The sequence below is a fragment of the Suillus discolor genome (genome assembly GCF_016758755.1).
Source record: "Suillus discolor strain FC423 chromosome Unknown F5147scaffold_8, whole genome shotgun sequence".
NCBI lineage: Eukaryota > Fungi > Basidiomycota > Agaricomycetes > Boletales > Suillaceae > Suillus > Suillus discolor.
In genome coordinates this window covers 772371-792501 of record NW_024541255.1, presented here as the reverse complement: position 1 = coordinate 792501, position 20131 = coordinate 772371, and the positions used below count along the sequence as shown (strand labels likewise).

General features: G+C 45.5%; 3 protein-coding genes across 3 annotated transcripts; 1 reads left to right on the top strand and 2 right to left on the bottom strand.

Moving 5' to 3' along the window:
• Positions 1-2561: 2561 nt before the first annotated feature.
• On the top strand, positions 2562-3020 carry F5147DRAFT_649684 (uncharacterized protein; the record flags this gene model as incomplete). The annotated part of the gene is made up of 1 exon (XM_041433363.1): positions 2562-3020. The coding sequence occupies one exon, from the start codon at positions 2562-2564 to the stop codon at positions 3018-3020; it is 459 nt and encodes a 152-aa protein (XP_041297024.1).
• Positions 3021-10677: 7657 nt separating this feature from the next.
• Positions 10678-12308, bottom strand: F5147DRAFT_649683 (uncharacterized protein; the record flags this gene model as incomplete). The annotated part of the gene is made up of 7 exons (XM_041433362.1): positions 10678-10704; positions 10833-11254; positions 11442-11878; positions 11936-12018; positions 12078-12130; positions 12199-12225; positions 12266-12308. 7 exons carry the CDS (start codon positions 12306-12308, stop codon positions 10678-10680), a joined length of 1092 nt encoding a protein of 363 aa, XP_041297023.1.
• Positions 12309-16817: 4509 nt separating this feature from the next.
• Positions 16818-18788, bottom strand: F5147DRAFT_769761 (uncharacterized protein; the record flags this gene model as incomplete). The annotated part of the gene is made up of 8 exons (XM_041441072.1): positions 16818-17329; positions 17386-17515; positions 17547-17722; positions 17780-17837; positions 17886-17945; positions 17999-18073; positions 18116-18592; positions 18651-18788. 8 exons carry the CDS (start codon positions 18786-18788, stop codon positions 16818-16820), a joined length of 1626 nt encoding a protein of 541 aa, XP_041297022.1.
• Positions 18789-20131: the final 1343 nt, after the last annotated feature.

Here is a 20131-nt window from a genome sequence, read left to right as displayed (position 1 = left end):
GTTTTGAGCTTGCAAAAGCTGTTCTGGCTAAGGCAAGTGGCAGCAGCTTCCTTAGAACAGTGGTTTCTTAGATAGCAAGGTTGGAGGCCTTGCTAAAGGGTATTCCAGGTAAAACCTAGTAGATTTAAGTAAGAAATACAAGCAGTATCTGAGTGGTATATAAGCAAACTAGGGAGACTGTTTAGGTGGAGCTTGTAACTGCTTTATCAAAATAAGGGTCAGGAAGTGATATCAGAGATACATCAGCAAAACCCTAAATTTATCACAGCTGCCTCAGCCACTAACAGTATCTTACAGCATCTCACAGTAGCACAGGTACCTGTAGCAATGTGTAGTGATATATTTATAGCAACTTACAGCATCTTGTAGTGTATTACAGATGGTACAGTGTTACATGATCGAGGTAGTACTACATAGCATACTACAGCAAGCTGGTGTAGGTGAGGAATGTAGAATGATGGAAAGTGGGTGGTATGAGATATACTCAGAGGGTCCTCTGTGCATGAACTAATGTCGGCCCAAGGGGATTGCTACTGAGAAGGTTCCTCTATGTATAATAGTGAAGGGAAACACTGAACCGGTGGAGGGACTGATTCCTGGCTAGGCTTGTAGAGACTGTTCTTACCTTAGTGTTATGTTGGCACTTTTGTAGCTTACATAAGCAAGTGACCTTTTCACCAGTTACCAGTATGAGTCTGAGTCTTCAGCAGTTTTCTATCATATTTCCTCTCCTCTGAGCCTTGAGCCTGGTCTAGAAACCCTTTAGGGTCAAATAGCAGCTAGGTTCTGCAAGACCCAACACATTGTTCTGAATCACCATCAGAATTGTTGTACCCACACCAGGCTGTCGGATAAGCCTGGTGAGGCACACAACGACGAGCGAAGCATGAGAAGCAAAAGTGCTACAAAGCACTACTGAGTGACAAGTGCAGTAATGTGCACTGAGTGAATGCGAGGCGCGTGTGCAGGTGGTGGAGCGCAGCGACTCTAAGTGAGTCGGGAGATGGATAAGACAATGTTTATTATGTGAGAATACGAAGACCAGCGCTCATGTGCATTTGGGTGCTTAATGTCAGTTGGCGGATATGACGGAGATTTTGACTTAGAGTCCAACAATGTGTCGGAAGAAGAAGATATCATTATACAGAGAGGCAGGAGTATATATATTCTAAGTAGCATTCAAGTGCTGTCAATGTTAAGAACGTGCTCAAGGGTCGGATCCGAAGGGCTTGGCTTCAGCTCATGCACTGCGCCCCTTACCTGAGTACGTGCCCCTAACTTCTGAGGGCTGTTGGACAATGTCCGAAGGTTGTCGGACAAGTCCGGAGTCCAATGTCCGATGCGCGGGAATTCCGGCGGACGTTCGGGAACGAGGGATAAGACTAATCCGGATGATGTCCGAACTAGAAAGGAAACAGCGGAGGACTACCAGAGGTAGAGGCGGAGGTGAGAAGTCTATAGGAGTCGATCCTAAGACTAGTGGAGGACGACGAGAGGAGAAACTCAAGTTGGATGGAGGAGGGAATGAGCAGAGTCTAAGATAATATTTGAACTGAGGAAGTACAAAGATTCTACAGGGTTTATATACTACTGAGGACTTAATGGAGAATCAGTCAGCGCAGTCTGAGGCTATGCGAGGCTGTGGATGGAGTGTATAGAAAAGTCAAACACTAGTCTATCGGAAAACAGTAAATGAAGACGGAGATGAGAACATAGGAAAATAAAGGCGGAAATGAAACGAGGTATGGAAAATGAGTATAGTCTAATTGGAGAAGGAATGTACAAAGGGATAAGGCACGGAAGATAGACGTCGGTCGGATCTGGACGATAGATAGAAGTCAGCCAGATCTGGAAGTCTGGAAATGATGTGTGTGATAGGTCCGGGTCCAGAACGCGGGATATGACAGTCAAGCGCTAAAGCGAGCTGGAAAGAGAAGTGAGTATGTGATAACATGTAATAAGGGTTTGTGATGAAACATATGGAATGTGTGCGCAAGCGCCAGAGATATGTCAGAATACATGAGAATAAGATAGGAATACACACCAATGGACTGAACGGACATGGAATGGATGGACAGAGGACGAATGATGGAACCAAGGATGCATGCGCCGATGCGCGACCGAAGCGCCTGTGTGCACGAGCGGCTGATGAAGCACTAAGTGCATGGAAATGAGATATGGGTTGCGCTGTGTTTGGGAGGTGATTAGGGTGCTGGAGAATTAGCCCTCTATGAGGCCACAGAGATGTCAGTCTCTACATCTCATAGGAACTTAGCTTCTGACTGTCCCCAGTCAGCATACATAGGGGTGGATGGACTTAGTGAATTTTTGATGAGAAAAGTCATGTGATTGTGGGCAGAACACGCCAAATCGGATGTGGAGCAGGTCCACTGTGGTCACATGAATTGTGGTGAGCGGGCAGAATTGTGCTGACATAATGTGGTTCATTTCCAGCATAAAAGCTGGCCACGTGTCGCGCTTCTCTTCTTCAATTCAATACTCTATTGCAGCTTCGTGATTATCTGTTCTTCTATCGTGTGTGGGCCACCGTGCTCCACACTATGCACGTCTGCATGGAAACATCGCCTCCCTCCAAGCCTGAGCTCTTGGAGGAGCAGGGCTTGCGCTTGGTACTTTCCTCTCATGTTCATTTACTAATGCTGGTTGATTTAGTCGTGACTAAGAACAAGGGATGTGCGCCGGCTGCGCCAAAGTGCAAGGCACCTCCCTCCACGCAAACGACTGCACCGGATGCTGGAGAATCTGAGGTGGAGGTCGTGGGTGAGACTACGGTTGATGAACCCATCACCACTACTTCAAAGGAAATTGTCATGCAGCGACCAAAGCGTCCACTCGCCTCTGGTGCTGTACCTGCACCAAAGTGTCCTCGCCTGGATGCTGATACTGAGTTGGAGGAGGCATGTGCTGAGTCCACTCGACTTCGTGCTGAGAATGCTGAGCTTTGTGCTCAGAATGACAAGTATCAGGTCGCGCTGACCGATAGGCGTCAGCACTCCTGAATGCAGGAGTCTGAGTTGCTCCATATGAGCAACTGGCTTTACATTTTGATGTGCAATTGGGGCAATTGGGAAAAGGAGCTCAGTGAAATCCTAGAGGAGTAGATAGTTTTTAGGATAGTTTTTAGATTAGAATCGCTTGTTAGCGCCAAAGAGTGTCTTGTACTATAGTGTCTCCAGTTTCTCTGGCACCTGGTGCACTTAATGTGATAGTGCTTTCATGTCCAGTCTGATGTCCATGTCTGTGTCCAATTCCACTGTCCAAATCGATTCGCCGGCCTGATTAAGTAAGAGAAAGTCATGAGTAAGCGCATGTAAGTAATATAGAGTCATAAGGAAATACGGCGATTGCACAAGCAGCGCACTTGTCTTGTCTTCTTCAGGCATTTTTTCGCATCTATTCCTTCACATTTCCCTGTGTGTTGCTTGATATTAGATGCTGTCAGCGTATAGTCTATGAGTAAAAATGGGTGCAGCACAGCTGCGTGTGTTAGAAATGGAAAGTCTATGGGGTGGTAGTGCGTGTGCTTCTAGCTAACTTATCTTAGTATGTATTTGACAGTTTATTATCGCCTGATCAATGGTATAGAATAGAGTCTGTTGGATGTATGTTCAATGCAATGTGCGTGTTATGAGACATGATAAGAGAGAAACTGAGGTCACCGGCCGAAACCCAAGGTAAAACGGAGAGAATAGAAATTGATGGTATGTTTTTGTGATTGTTTTGTTGTTATATATTGTTTTTGTTTTTGGTGTGTGATGCGGGAAGCAGGAATATACAGTTAGAATGTCGGGTGATATGCGGGAAGTGGATGCATGCTATGCGTCGGGTGTGTGCTCTGGTTCATCTTCATCGGGTTCTTCGACATCTTCATCAGCTAAATGATCAAGAGTCTCATCAAGAAGGCTGCATAGTGCAGTTTAGAGATAGCGCTGTCCAACTCGGCCAGCAGATATGAGCCTCCTTTCATGCAGCGCACTACAATCATAGGTCCCAAGTATCATGGCTTTGTCTTTTTGCTTAACTCATATTCAACCTTTGAGTTGTGCACCAGCACCAAGGTGCCAGGCTCGTGGTTGTAATTGCAGATCATCGTGCGAAAGCACATCTCGAAATCGCGGATAGATGTGTAACGCGCTTTTATTATCTTGTCCCTGATAGCGGTGAGATCCTCTATGCGCTTTTGCAACTGCCGTGCACGCCATGCGATAAGTTCTGCTGTTGTAAACGGTGTGTGTGCAGGCATCGGCGCTAAGAACGTAGCTTCTGCAAGGTCAAAAGGAAAGATAGGCTTGACACCATGCACCATAAAATAGGGTGATAAACCTGTCGACTTGTGCACGGTGATGTGCTCAGCCCAGAATACGGAATGAACAACTTGATACCAATGAGTATCATCTCCATCGCAAGTTTTAATGATGGCCTCCCAGACATCATGGTGTTGGCGCTCAACTATACCATTCACTTGAGAATTATAAGGTGATATGCAGATTGGATGGATATTGTATCTTTCCATGAGCATGTCCGCAGTGAGTCTATAAGTGGGCGTGTTGTCAGTAATGATCTCGGTGATAGGACCCCATCTGCATAGGAGCTCTTCATATATGAAGGCCATGAGTGGCTTGGTATTCTCCTTGCGCAACATGCACCATTCGGGATACAACATGAGCGCGCAACGTGCTTGCACTAGATACTCATATCCGCCTGCTTTGGGCATCTTCATCATGTCGATGTGTACTCTGCGAAACAAACCTCCGGGTGTCAGTACCATCAGCGGTACTTGGAGCTTTAGCGTCTGCCTGATTTGGCATTCATGACAAGTGCGCGTATACCATTTGATATTGTCGTCGATGTGCAGCTACCAAAAGTGCAACAGCAGCCGTGAGCAAACAGCATATATGCCCTTATGACCTAGGTCATCGTGTGCTTGTTTTAGCATCTGATATTGCTTATGCAGCTTCACCACGAGCTGGTGTTTACCATTCGCTTTGTGGCGCCAAAGGTTGCCTTTGAGTACGAAGAAGTGTGCCACATGATTGATGAACACGGTAAATGTATAATCTGTAACGTCAGCAGGTCTTTTGCAGTTGAGAAGGAATTGCTCTATCATGGTCATACACTCGTCTAGTGCTTGCGCTTTCTCGGAGCGCGGGACTTGCGGATCATCTGGTATTGGTTCTGTAACGTCAAGAGAAGTGCATAAGACTGGTAAGCGCCTCGGCAGCTGCGTAAACGGCACTAAGTATGCAGAAAGATCATATTTGGTGCTGGCTGACTCTACTTGGAGTGTCCTCTTGTTTAGGATCGCAACTCTGAATGAGTACGCGTGGTTAATCCAATCCTCGTCATCATTGGCTTCCTCTGGATCCTCATCTGCATGTGGTCTCCTTGAGAGACCATCAATGCCTGCATGTTTTGTGGCAGGTACGTGAATGAGATTAAATTGGAATAGAAGAATACCTGTGATCCACTGATTGATGGTCACGTTGGGTTGCAAATTGGGATTATTGATCATACCTTTGATATATTTCGCATCAACTTCAACCGTCAAGTTGATGACACCGAATATATATACGTGCACTGCGTGCAGCATGCGATACAAGCCATAGAGTTTTAGCTTCGCTTGTGAATAGCGGCTCTCCACTTCATTGAGTGCGATTGATCTGAAGCGGTTTGGGTAGCACTTGCCATCTTCGCCAACTTGTAGCAGGATATACCCGATCGCAACACATGATGTGTCTACTGCTAAGATGACTTTGTGGCCGCTTTCATAGTCTATCCGCCGAAGCGTGGGCAAATCTAGTATGGAGTCCTTGAGCATTTGCATCGCTTGACGCTGCTCTTTGCTGAACTCGAATGGAACATCTTTCTTGGTCAAGTTGATCAGCAGGCACGCGATGTGCGAGAAATTATGAATAAAAATGCACAGGACGCTGCATGTGCCTAGGAACCCGTGCACATGCGACTGGTTTTTCAGCTTGGGCCAATCCCTGATCTTTTGTACCTTAGATTTGTCGGGCATGTGCCCTTTGAAGGTACACTTGTGACTGACAATGGTCGCAGATGGTGCAGCTCACACAAACTTGGTCGCAGATACTGTTGCGCCTATGTTCTCTAAGCGCTGCAAGATGTGATTGATGACGATGCAATGTTCCCATATAAAGCGCCTAATACCCGGATTGTTGGGTATGGTCTCATAAGAGCCATCCACGTTCTGGTATCAGGTTTTTACTGATTTAATCGGCATGTCATCTATGAATGGCGACATGAATTCAGGGATTTCATGCTGCAATATGAATGCGGTATCGCCTTGATAAACCTGTACGCATTAGTGTGCCCTTGCAGAAGCGTCATTGAATGATGCGACCCTAGGGGCATTCCGAATGTAGTCATGTTGCGTGAATCAACATCAAGTGCATGCTGATCATAACCGGCATACAAATTCAACATAGCATATACCGTGTACCTGGCGAACATTTTTGCTAGAAAGTCAGGGAAGGGCAGAACCGACGCATGGCGAATAGTAACTTCATTGAGCAGTTGTAGGTTGTGAACTAAGCGCAATGAATGGCCGTCCTTCTTGATGACACAAAACCAGCGCGAACAATAAGCGGCTGTCAATGGCTCATATATGCTGGATGAAATCTTTTCCTTGATAATGCGAACAACTTTGCCAGTGATTGCAGGTGGGATTGGGATGTTGTGCTGTGACCATGGGGTGTGCAGTACCATTGGAATCTTATACGGCGGGAAATATGTTTTATTGAGGCAGCCCCATTCTGAGGCGCCCCAAGCGAACACGAGTTTGTGAACCCTAACGAGCCAGTGTACTAGCTTGAGCTCTTCAGGCCATAGCCAATTGGCTGGATCTAGATCTAACTTTTCAGCACGTTTGCGTGTGAAGCAGGTACCTGGTTCAAATTCTGGGGGGTGAGTTGGTAAGTCTGGTAAGCCGGCGAGTGGGTTTTCGGGTAACTGGCGCACTATCCTATACTCTGGTGGCATAGTGGTAGGCACTGTATGCACTTTCTTCACGACTGGCTTATAAACCAGCATGTGAAGTGCGCAATCATAATAATAATAGGAATTAAAGGTCTTTATGGACCCCTGATCAATAACAGAATGGGTTGACGATAAATGCACGTAATGTGCTGATGGTTGCGATGCAATGTGAGACAAAAAAAAAGAAACAGAACTTTGCGTGAATTCAGAAAATGATGTGGGGATGCTCCTTAAGAGTGATAATTGGGCACTTGAAGCATGCACGCTTTGCGGCGCTTCAGGAAGCATGCGAGAATGATTGAGACAAGACAGAGGAAAATACCGGTGTTGGGGGATATGTGGGGTACTGTCTCCCTGTGGATAATGCAGATCATCGAAAATTAAAAACCCTTTTCTTCTTTAACCTTTGACAGATGTTCCTGGCATGGAACACTGCTCGTGCAGTGCTCGTGGCGCTTTACCCAAGGCAGCGTTGGAATGTGTAGCTCCTTGTGTGTGTTAGGATCCATAACCAAAATATCCTGTTCCCTGTCGGGGAGATCAAACACGCGACAGGTTGTTAGCTTGAAGAACAGGCGACCGAGAAGGATCTCGAAACTTGTGCAAGGTATGACTTGTACTTGGAAGTACAGTGGTCCTCCTCTGAAATTGAGCGGTACATTCTCGATAACACCCAGCATCACGACCTTGTTTGTGTTAACTGATTCCATGTTTGAGCGATGGTTTGACCGCAGACCAACGCCAAGCGACTTCCATACTGTGGCCGGCATTACAACCACATTGGCGCCTTGATCTAGGATGCAGGTGACTACCCGCCCTCCGATCATGGTCACGCAAATGCAGCACAATGGTGCAAAATGGTCCGTGACTACTTGACCATCGTTGCTTTGCAAGTGTTTAGTGTCGTAGTTGCACATCCACTCATCTGAAACTGGGTGTCCTGTTAGCTCATTGACCGATACGGTGCCAACCATGATGCGCTTGGTGGTGGTGAGGTCACAGAATTGTTTGTGGATGTCGGGCAATATCGCAAATAATTCCCTTGTCGAGATGCTGATGCTGGTATCCAGGAGGCGCTCAAGGATGCATTTGTCGGTGTCTTTGTCTTCTAGTCTATGTGAATACTGATATGATGCCATCTTTGCCGTTGGTGGTGTCGTTGATGAGGGTGTCGAATCTGCGAGGTCAGTATGTGTTAAACCAGGTGAGGATGAAGATGAAGTTGCGGGAGCAGCAGTTGCTTTTCGCACATCCTTCATTTGCGATGCAGTTGTCATAGGCGTGGTTATTGCCTTTACAGCTTCTGGTGCCTTGCCCTTGTTCAATGAAGCTTGGATGGCAGGAGAGACAATCTCCTCCGCTTCAGTGGCTTGCCTAGATGCGGGCACTGGCTTCGCGCAATATTTGCTGACGAGTTCTACGCCATCAAACTGGATGTTCTTTCCCTTACCTTTGCCTTTCACTGTGCCTTGCTTAGTGTCGCATCTAGCAGTTGCAAGTGCAAGTGCTTGCGCCATGCGTAGCACGTCTACTTCCTCCTTGTCTATATCAGACTTGGGATCCACAATGGTGTGGATGAATGCAGATGGATCTATGTCCAACACTACATCAACTTTGGATGATACACGAACATATAGCGCTGCAGTTACGCTTGCGCTAGGAAGCGCTTTGTTCATCTGTTTGTTAGTGTGATACCTATCAAGACGCTCCTTCAGGGTGCTGTCACTTGCGCGGATGGGAATCCAATCTCCACTTGTCAACACAAGCTTCATAGAGGTCTCATGTACCTTACACTTGCCAGCGCTGATATATGCGTTTTTCTCTTGGCAGTGACTCAAGAAATGATTGTTCTTTCTGCAGAACATGCACCCATTTGGGAGGGAGTTGCCAGACCGGCGCGCCTGATACTCCTGCTTAACAACAGTTCCTGGCACAGCTGGCTGCAGCATTGGTACCGAGGGCGTGACTGCGCTTGGGTACAGCATTAGTACTGGTGCACTGATTGTTCTGGAGGCTTTCACCCCTGATCACAGAATCAAGAATTCACCCGCTGCTAGAACATCTGTGAAGGGGTAAGGGTCTAAATGGTGGTGGTCCGGAAATTTGATCATCAACCACATCAGTATATGTCCTTGCACATCGCTTGGAAAACCTTCTAAGAATAGTCAGTCCCTTTCAGACTTCCCGATGTGATCCTTCTTTAAGAGCACATACGTGACCTTGTTAAAAATGTGGTGGTAGTCACTGAATTCTTTCCAAGATGGCATCAGAGATTTCACCTGCCTTTGCATTATCACCTGCAGGTTGGCTACTGTGTAGCGCATTTCACCTTCGCATACTGGGTACATTACCTTAATTGCTTTAATAAAAACATCATAGTCGCTTTTTTTGGCTTTGGGAATTCTGGACCAAAGCTTGCGCTCATCGGCCGGAAAATAGAGGGCAATGCCTTTGATGTGGTCGCCTGCAAGCCGACCTGCATCATCAACACATGCTTCATAATCCTCGATGAAAGCGAGGAGGTTCTCTGCTGTGCCATCAAACTTGGGTGCTTTGTCCGAGCTGCAGGTTGGCATTCTAATAGTCATTAACATTTTTGCATGCTGGGGGTTTTTGGTGATAGGTGTGGTTTGAAGGACTGGGGGAATATATATAGCTGTGCGGTTCTGGATTGAGTTTGGCATGATAAGGGGCTCCATTTCCTCCTTCTTGATGGCTGGTGCTTTGGTCAATAAGGGTGTGTGTGATCGCGATAAGGGTTCTTCTTTGATGGTTGCGCTGAAACGGCTAGTGGGGTAAGCGGAGAGAGATGAATAAAATTAGGATCTGATTGATTTCTTGGTGTTTCTACAAATGCGCCTGGTGGTAAGTTGTGGGGGTTGTCATGTGATTCAAAGTTGTCCGAGGATTCACCGTGTACTGATTCCTTGGGTGAAGGCGTGACTGGCGATGCGGGCATGAATGGATTCGGTGAAAATAGAGATAGATCTGGGTGCGTGGGCTCCGAAAAGTTCCAAGGACGGTTGCGCTTAACCAGAGTCAAAATTACCTGAATGGTTGATAAGCATGAAGAGGCGACCGCTCTTCTAAATTCTTCTAAGGCTTCATTTCTTGCGACACGGTCTTTGGTAGGCCTGAGTACCCTACCAGCTTTCTCAGATGATCCCCTCATGGTGGGCTCCAGTTGTAAGTGAGGAATGTAGAATGATGGAAAGTGGGTGGTATGAGATATACTCAGAGGGTCCTCTGTGCGCGAACTAATGTTGGCCCAAGGGGATTGCTACTGAGAAGGTTCCTCTATGTATAATAGTGGAGGGAAACACTGAACCGGGCTGTCGGATAAGCCTGATGAGGCACACGATGACAAGTGAAGCACAAGAAGCGAAAGCGCTACTGAGCGACAAGTGCAGTAACGTGCGCTGAGTGAACGTGAGGTGCACGTGCAGGTGGTGGAGCGCAGCGACTCTAAGTAAGTTGGGAGACAGATAAGACAATGTTTATTATGTGAGAATATGAAGACCAGTGCTCGTGTGCGTTCAGGTGCTTAATGTCGGTCAGCGGATATGACGGAGATTCTGACTTAGAGTCCAATGATGTGCAGGAAGAAGAAGATATCATTATACAGAGAGGCAGGAGAATATATATTCTAAGTAGCATTTAAGTGCTGTCAAGCGCTAAAGCGAGCTGTCAAGCAAAGCGAGTATGTGATAACATGTAATAAGGGTTCATGATGAAACATACAGAATGTGTGTGCAAGTGCCAGAGATATGTCAGAATACATGAGAATAAGATAGGAATATGCACCGACGAACCAAATGGACATGGAATGGATGGACGGAGGACAAACAACAGAACCGAGGATGCATGCGCCGATGCACGACCGAAGCGCCTGTAGGATCAGACAAGGAGGCCAATGTAGTAGGATCAGATGAGATGGAGGTGGTGGTATTCTGATCACCAGTGCTCAAGGATTGGGCAGTCTGTGAGATGCACCAATCCAAGTAACAGCAGTATGCTGTAAGATATATGGCGGAAGATATTTGATTGACAGCAGCCCCCCAAATGGGCTCGAAAGAGGGATTGTATTTATGCACAAGCTGGATTGCAGACTTCTCTAAACTCATCCCTTCCATCAGTGAAATGATGTAATCCTTCAACATGTTGGCACCATCCCTCAGCATGTGTTTGACATCAGACATCTCTACTGTTGGGTAAAGAGTCTGCAGGGAGCAAGCTGGGATCAGAATATAGAAGACTCAGATAGTAATTGTGTAAATGTACCCCCCCTGCAAATGTGTCTGGATTCCTGCTGCTAGCTAACGTCGATCCATACATGTGAGTGGAGGGTGACTGGACCAAACTTGAGATTCTTCTTGATGCATGCAGGGATGAATTCTTCGTATTCTAATATGGACTCGTACAAAGGGTTTGAGCGGCAATACTCGTCTCCTTGGGCTGTTGCCATCTAACCTGCTCTTTGAAGGACATGATCAGAGCAAGATCAATGTTGTGATGGCCATCACACATGATTCTCAACTTCTGCACCATGAAGTCATAGTCTGACAAAAGTCCACATTCTTCAATCCATTTAGAGACAGGCTTCGAAATCTCCATGTCATCTGAACTGTCATCCTCTGGCAGTTGTATCATGACAATGAGGTGTAAATCTGGAATATTTGTTGTGACCTTGTTTTGGATGTGGTGGTTGAGGTGTATGGTCACATGTACTAAGAGTTTGTTGTATGGAAGAGCATCCATGAATTTGTTGATGGCCTTGGAAAGGTGGGCAGCTGGTTGTTCATGGACAGGGAGGGGAGGCATGATTTGAAGTTCTTGTGTGTCCTTAAAATAGGCGAATCTGTAAACATGTTATGAGTACCATAAGTAGCAAGGGATAGTTGATGACAGCACACACTTTGCCTGAACTTCAAAATCTCTCTCTTCAGATGTAAACACTAATACTGCTGCATACTCTGCAGGTGTGATGCCAGAGATGACCTTGAAAAGTTCCCAAGTCAGATATTGACAATGACAATGACAATGATAAGACAACCTACAATAGTATTTGATTGCAGGTTTTGAAGGGCTTCAAGAATAATTGCACAATGCTCTGTAAGATGATGAAGATGATGGATGGTCAGGAAGAAGATTGAGATAAGCGATCTGAGAAATATTAACCTAAGCTTAAGCTGGCTTGATCATTATCTGCAATGTTACATAATTCAGTAAATACTTTCCCTATTACATGGACACCCGAAGTTGAGATTCTTCCGTGTAAGATGGGTCATCCAAGCCAGGCCCAAATGCAGGTTGTGCCTGGTATAATCAATGGGCCCACATGAATATGGCTATACAATGCTGACAGATGGGCTGGAATGCATACAAGATTGGAATGTCAGTATATATGGATGGGCTGGAATGACTGTCGAAATTATATATCAATAAATGTGGATAGGCCAAAATGAGGACAGGAGTAACATGTGGGTATTTATAGATGGGCTGGAATGGGGATACAAATGGCCTTTCAGTATACATGGGCAGGCCAGAATGAATGAGAATAACATCTCAGGATGTACGGATGAGTCAGAATGAGTGTTCAAAATTGTATACTGGTAGATGTGGATAGGCCATAATGGGCATCTAAATGGTATAGAGGAAGCCACAGATCTGTTTGACAAATATGTCAGTATATGCTGACGGGCCGGACTGGATTTGTAAAAGGTTTTCTGTGGGTATAGATCTGCCGGATTGTATGAAAGCGACATCTTGGTATATATGGGCAGATATCCAAATATTATCAACCTTGAAAGCCCAGTATATATGTATTGGTGTATCCAGGTGAGCTTCAATCAATATGCGAATGGTATCTCAAACAAACACAGGTCAGTCTGGTATATTGCATGGAATAAATTTCAGGAAGTGACAATGGCCGAGAAAACTGTATACATGCTATTGTCTGGTGGGTAACATGGCCAATGCAAATGGTCCAACATTAAGGTCATCGGAAGTGGATCATTCAAATATGGGGGAAGATGCTGACTTATGGCACCATTCTCTCAGTGGGATGGTGGATATTGAATCTGAACCCTCTGTGGGACATTGAAATCCAAATGTACATGGTAATATCTACATGGGAAGCTCAAGCAACTATAAGTACATTGTATGAAGCATCCATAACTATTCTAACTATTGATGGGCACCAAAGAGATTCGCCCAAGGTAAACTATGAAACAGTATGACTGAGCTGTGGTGGCTCGCTGGATGCCCGAAGTGGTGAGACAGACCAGGTCTCTGGAGTAGGCCATGGGCCTTGTGAAAGGTCCCAAGCAGTGGTAAATTCCTTTCCCACTGCCGAAACACTGATCCGCTGTAGAGATACAACAATTGCTGGACACTACACGAAGTAAGTGTTTAGCAATATAATAGTGTTGGTCTTGCACAGCCTAGTCTGCTATACTTGTGAGACAAGTGTGTTCGACCCGAGGGGCTTGCTGTTTGGTATTAGAATAATCAGTTATACGAAAAGAAAGATAGTCCGAAGTGTGGGAAACAAAGTCCAAAGGTATAATTACCAGTCCGATGTCAAAAATGTCAGGTCCGATGTTTTTTGGGTTTGGGGTTAGCGGGTTTCATCGGGTTTGTGTCGGGTTTGCATTGGGAATATAGTGAATGTCGGGGATAGCGAATGTCAGATGTTTCAGAGTGTTTCATATAAAGAATGGATGATATTGTGCAATTCAGCTAAGAACTACTAATATTGGATGACCTCCTACTCAGAGGTAGAAAGATCAGTAAAATAGGTAGGAGGTATGCTAAATATATAGTGTCTATGTAGAAACTCAGAGTGCTATAGGCGAAAGTAGTAGCGCTGATTTTCGGGTCCGATGTCCTATGTAATAAAACACGATGTACTGCGGACATGTAATAAAGTGTTCTACAATGTTAGCAATATGAAAACAAGTAACTGCGCACCTAGTGGGGATAGATACGACAGGACAGGACATAGGGAGGATAAGTGCACGGGAGAATATCGGGTCCGATGCAGCTGAAACATTGGGTTCATTGGACTAGCATCGGGTTTCATTGGATTAGCATCAGGTTTAGCAGATAAACATTGGATTAAGCAGGTAAGTGTTGGATAACATTGGAAGTGATTCGTGTGCAATGGGTGTTTGACATGCATGGGAAAATAGCTGAATATGAGCCTAGCACGAGCTCGAGTGCTACATCTCCTAGGGGCTTTGAATACTGACTGTCCTCAGTCATAAACTTCATAAATGACCTGAAATGTCGGGTGCATGAAAATTCATTGGAAATCATAAGAATGTGTTGGATTAGATAGGGGACATTTTGGAGGGAATGATGTTCTTGTTCGAACAAATGTGTTTCTGAATGTCCAAAATCTTCGGCCAATGCACAGGAAAATTGGGTAAAACAGCAGGGATGCATGATTGTTTTGGTGTTTCGCAATGCAAGTGCTGTGGATGATGAATCTGATGGAATGTGAGGTATCTCAAGCATAGGGGAAGTGATGTGAGGGTATGCGAAGTGCGGGAATGTATCCAAGCGGCCGATGTGGCCGATGTTAGCATGGGAACTCTCTGAGTGCAAGTCCGAAAATGCACCAATATGTGTCTGCTCATGTTCTGTCATCTTTTCGACTTCTCTGCATCATCTATCACTGCTCTTCATCTGTGCAAGTATGTCTGGGGTGAACAACTCAATGTCCAAGTGTCCAAATGCAATGTCCGAAAATTCCAAGGGTCGGGTCTGATGTTTTCTGAATGTCCAATGTCCGAATGTCCAATTTCCCTATGTCCGAGTCTCGGGTTCGTACTATATGTCCCCCACTAGGGTGCTAACAAAAAACAAGAAAAAAATAATTGTAAGTGCAAGCAAAACACAAATTTTCGGACATCAAGTGCAGAGTACCGTCTGACTTGGTTTCTTTGAGCAACTTTCTTTTTTCTTCTTGTCCGGTTTTCCGATTGTCCAAATTTCTACATAGATAATGGCGCAGGTGCGAGGCTGCGGTGCGAAGGTGAAATGCTAAATAATTGGCTGAGTCTGCACAATGTCCGAAAATGTCTGTCCAAAATTCTTGTCCTTTGACAGGTATATGAGGGGGGTACGTGCGAGGAATCTCCGGCCTAATCCTGGGGTAAAACAAGTGATATTGTATGTGCAAAATACCATATGTATATGTCCGAATTTTCAGGTTTTGGACTACAGTTTCTTCCTGATATATGATCTTCGTCGGCTTTCATACAGGTCAAATGCGATCTGGGAGTGCGAGGGTTGGCGATACTGGTAGGAGTGATTGATGGGATACTTGTGACGGAATTTTTGGACCTGGTATGAAAAACATTGGGTTAGCGAAACTGTAGCATAAATTTTCGGAAAGTTGTCGGATATCTTTGGAGTGCTTCGGGGAGGTCTTCCAGGGGTTTTGGATGGTGACTGAGGTGTTTCTTTTCCTGACTGGTGCGATACGATCCTACAAAAATAAACATAACCTGTGAATGCTAAGGTGGCAAATGCTGCAAGAACAAAATTGTCAGTGGTGTCTGATTGACATACTACCTGTCCGAGTTTGTAATCCGATGCTCCAATATCAACATCTCTTATTTCTGAATGATCTGATCTGAAATTTTAGGGTATTTCATGTCCTAGGGGCTTTAGCTCTATACTCTGTGTTTCGGGTGTCAGTACATTAGTTTCAATTGTCTCAACAAAGGTTTCCAGATTTTCCGAAGTTGAATTGGCATGTCCAAAGATCATGTCCGAAATTTCAGGTGTGTCGGATCCAAAAATTGGGGTGTCGGAAACTGCAACGGAGTATACTGCTTCGGATACTTCATGTTCTTCAGATTTGGTGCGGGTTTCAGAGATGGTTGCAGATTCAGAGATCTTCTCATGAATTTCGGATGCTTCAGGTTCTGGGGTACTGTGCATCAGGTCGGACATTGGGTTTGGACTTTCAGGTCAGACATATCATCGGCCTAGTTCTGGGTACAAGTCCAAAATTGTGTTAGCAAAATATTCATAGCTGTTACCAGTGCATTCTTCGCAAGTTTGCCATAGTTCTCTTTCGTCGTAGTCCATATACTTCAAGGCATGCTTGATCCGAAAATTTTTGGGTAAATCAGCATGTTGTCCGAGCTGATCTACTGTCTTCAAGAAGTCTAGGACTTCATACAGGTTGCCTGAAAAATGTGGGGCTAATCAGGAACTGGCTATTGGCATACTGTGCGTGTTTCGGGTTGTGTCCATGGTGCAGGAAATGTCATAGTCAAAATACAAAAATGTTGGATGTGTCAGATCCGAAAATAGGGGCTTCGGGTTTTGGGTTTTGGAGTGTTGGAAACAGTGGAATGACCTAGATAACAAAAATCAAACTAAACCAAAGAAACCCCTCGCAGTGGGCTCCAGTTGTAGAGATACAACAATTGCTGGACACTACATGAAGTAAGTGTTTAGCAATATAATAGTGTTGGTCTTGCACAGCCTAGTCTGCTATACTTGCGAGACAAGTGCGTTCGACCCGAGGGGCTTGCTGTTTTTGGAAACAAAGTCCGAAGGTATAATTATGAGTCTGATGTCAAAACATTAGGTCCAATGTTTTTCAGGTTTCAGGTTTCAGGTTAGTGGGTTTTGTCAGATTAGTGTTGGGTTTAGTGGATAAACATTGGATTGAGCGGGTAAGTGTCGGATAACATTGGAAGTGATTTGTGTGCAATGGGTGTTTGACATGCAAGGGAAAATAGCTGAATACGAGCCTAGCACAAGCTCAAGTGCTACACTGCAAGCTCTGGAGCGTTTGGGAACCAAGAGCTGGGGATTTGGCCGAACAGGTAACCTTGCATCAATGGGCCAGTGGGAGGGTCGAAAGAGCTTGGCATTCTGGTCTGATGAAACATGCTCATGGCATTGGCCATGTGTCCAATGGATGCCATGTTGCCTGAATTCTTCAATTTGACATCCCAGATTTTGGCTTCCATGGTGGCAAACCGCCTGTTCCACTCCTCATCCAAGGTGCTCATCCAACCCACCATATCCTCATGCAAGGCCTCTGTGCGATCATTTGAGCATGTGACCATGCCTTCAAACCTGGTCCCGAGGGCCTCAATTGTCCAGATAGCATCAAATAGGGTGGGGTGTGGAACCTGCAGAGCATCGGGTACTGTGATGCCCATTAGTGCATCATTGCCAGGAGCCAAAGACATGTTGACATCATTGTTGATGGGGGCTGCTGGTGCAACAACCTCTGGCACAACATCTATGGGTGCTGCAGTTGCCTTCAGCACATCTATTTGCGGTACAATGAATTAGCATCTACCAATTTAGGAACAGCAAATGACATACCAGATTGTGGGTCATTGTCACCCTCTGCATCTTCATTGGCAGAATCCTCGGTGTTTGAGGCCATGCGTGGAACAGGGGATGCTTGACGTGCACGCAAGGTTGCATGTATTGCATGCTCACCAGGTGGGCCCTTTGACCAAGTTTTGAATTGGGTTTGGAACAATGAACCATTTGCTTTCCAGTCCACAGCAAGTCTTGATGTCTTTTTCAGAGGCAGTGGCAGCCTTCACTTTCTTCAATGTGATATGCCCGTGCAGAAGTTCGGCCACATCAGAATCCAGCTGGATGCACTTTGTCTTCTTCTCGTCACAAGTGCGGCAGCACTTCCAGACTTCACCTGCCTTCTTCACAGCGACAACAATGCAGGTGACATCATACTTGATGCATCACTCACATTTGTCACTGAAGAGGTGCTCCGAAGATATGGTCATCTTCGAAGTTCCAACTCCAGGCTAGAAAATTGGTTAGCATCAAATTGACATGTGTAAAATTCAACACACCTTTGCGGCTACTGGTGGCACAACCATAGGGCTGGCGTTGTTCACTGTTTGATTTTTGTTCTTAAAGGAGCCATCAATATGGCTGGAATACTCGGAGACATGAGAGAACATACCTTCATAAATATTACTTCCATTGGAAGCACTTCATCATCCTCATCATCGCTGATGATCCTTTTCAACTTTACCCTCTTCCGGGGTCAACTGTGCTCCCAAGGAGCAGCTTGCCAAACCTCATGCCAGGATTTGGACATTGGCCATTTGGCCAGTCTTGGCATAGGCTCTTCAACATCATCTTCCAGCTCAGATGTCAGTGCCTTGTGTTTATTTCCCGGAACAACCAAGTTGAACCATTTGGCAGTCGGTTCCGGAGGTGGAGGAGCAGGAATGGGAAAAAGGGTTGATGCCACTGCTGCATGAGTCGAGTTGCTGGCCAGGGCTGCTGGTGCAATGGCAGGTGTAGGAGGGGTAGGAAGAGGTGCAGTGACCAGAGGAGGTGACACTGGAGGGTCTGGACGCCTGTATCTGATTGTCTTACCAAAAAGCAGGTGGCTGCAGATGCAAGTGTTGTCATCCAATATTGTAGACCAGTCCGGCAAACCCTTGAGTTTTCCATTTGGTGCGCTCTTATCCCAGAGTTCTGCAGCGCAGGACAAGAGCATGGGTAGCACTGAGATTGTGGCATGCCTGTGCTGGGCAAAGGCACTTGACTGTCAAACAGATCGTTCCTGTTAGTGAAACTAACTATCATTTAAAGGAAGCACTTACCAAAGTAACAGCAATCTCATGTGCCAAAGTCCTTGCACCCGAGTCTCCCATTGGGAGCTTCTCGTATTTCTTGATGATCCATTGAATCTTGTCACCAACAAGATTCAAAGCTTTGTGAGCATGTTCAGATAAAGACATTGAGTAAAAAACAGTAGATGAATGTACAAAGTTGAAGTTAATGTGGAAATTAAGTATGGGTGTGCAAATTCAGGAAGAAAAGTCAGAGCCCAAGTTGTAATGTATATATAGAGACAAGCAATTGTGGTCACAGTGCAGCTATGGCATTTTCCAGTGCCACATGTCTATTGTGCCTTGACCCACAATTAATCACATTACACTAAATATTCGGGTGTTACCACGGTGCATAACAACCGCTATTGTGGAGAAGGTCCACATGTCATCGACCACATCTGTTGCACCACAAGACTCGTGAGTGGACCATTCAGTGTTCACTATTTAATCCAGTATCCCTCAACCCAACAACAAAACATATTCATCTTTCCTGAGCACTGTTAAAGACGTGCTTGGAGGGTTGACAGATCCGAAAGGGCTTTGGCCTCAGCTCGTGCGCTGTGCCCCTTACCCAAGTATGTGCCCTTTAATTTCGGATGAAGTCTGAAGGGGAGTTCCAGTGAAGTCCAGAGAGAAACTCCAGATGAACTCTTGGGCTGGACTGCTCAATAGAGCACCGATGGACTTCCGGATGAGTGTGGGAAAGCACACTGGAACTACTTTCAGAGTGAGGGGAATAATGGTAAGACTACTGGAACAAGTTCCAAGTAGAATGGATGGAGGAGCTGACCACTAAACAAAGTCCAGGGCAGGATAAGAGCAAAGCTCTGGAGGGAAAGGACATGACAGGATAGATCCAAAGGAACAGAGGTCTGAAGGTAGGAGGAGCGGAGTAGTGGAGGATCAGATGAGCAGACAAGTGGATAAGTGGATGAGTGGACAAGTAGACAAGCAGATGGACAGATGGACAGATGGAGGAGCAGAGCTCTGTAGATCTAAGGGGTAGTGTGAACTACTATAGTAGAGTAGGTCTGGAGGTTATGTAAGGATAGTGTAGACTACTCCAGACAAGATCTGGAATAGAAACAAACAGGATAAGACTACCATACGTAGAGTCAGAGGTGAAACAGAACAAAGTCTGAAAATGATTAGAGGACGAAGGATCAAGGCTCCGGACTAGGGAATGATCCCATAGCCCAGAGCCAAAGGCTTACAAGGGCCAAAGCCCAAGTGCAAGAACGGAAACAGAGTTATATAGACAGGAGGTAAGGAAGATACAAGATAATAAGTAACAGGATAAACAGAAACAAAAGCAAAAGTAATGATCAGACTGAGGTCTGCAGGAGTTGTACTACAAGTTTATATACTGTAGGTAGCATAACGGAAGATCAGTAAGCATAGTCCAAGGCTATGTATGTAGCACATGGAAACACATTAGTAAGTACAATGGAACATAGGTATAATGAACT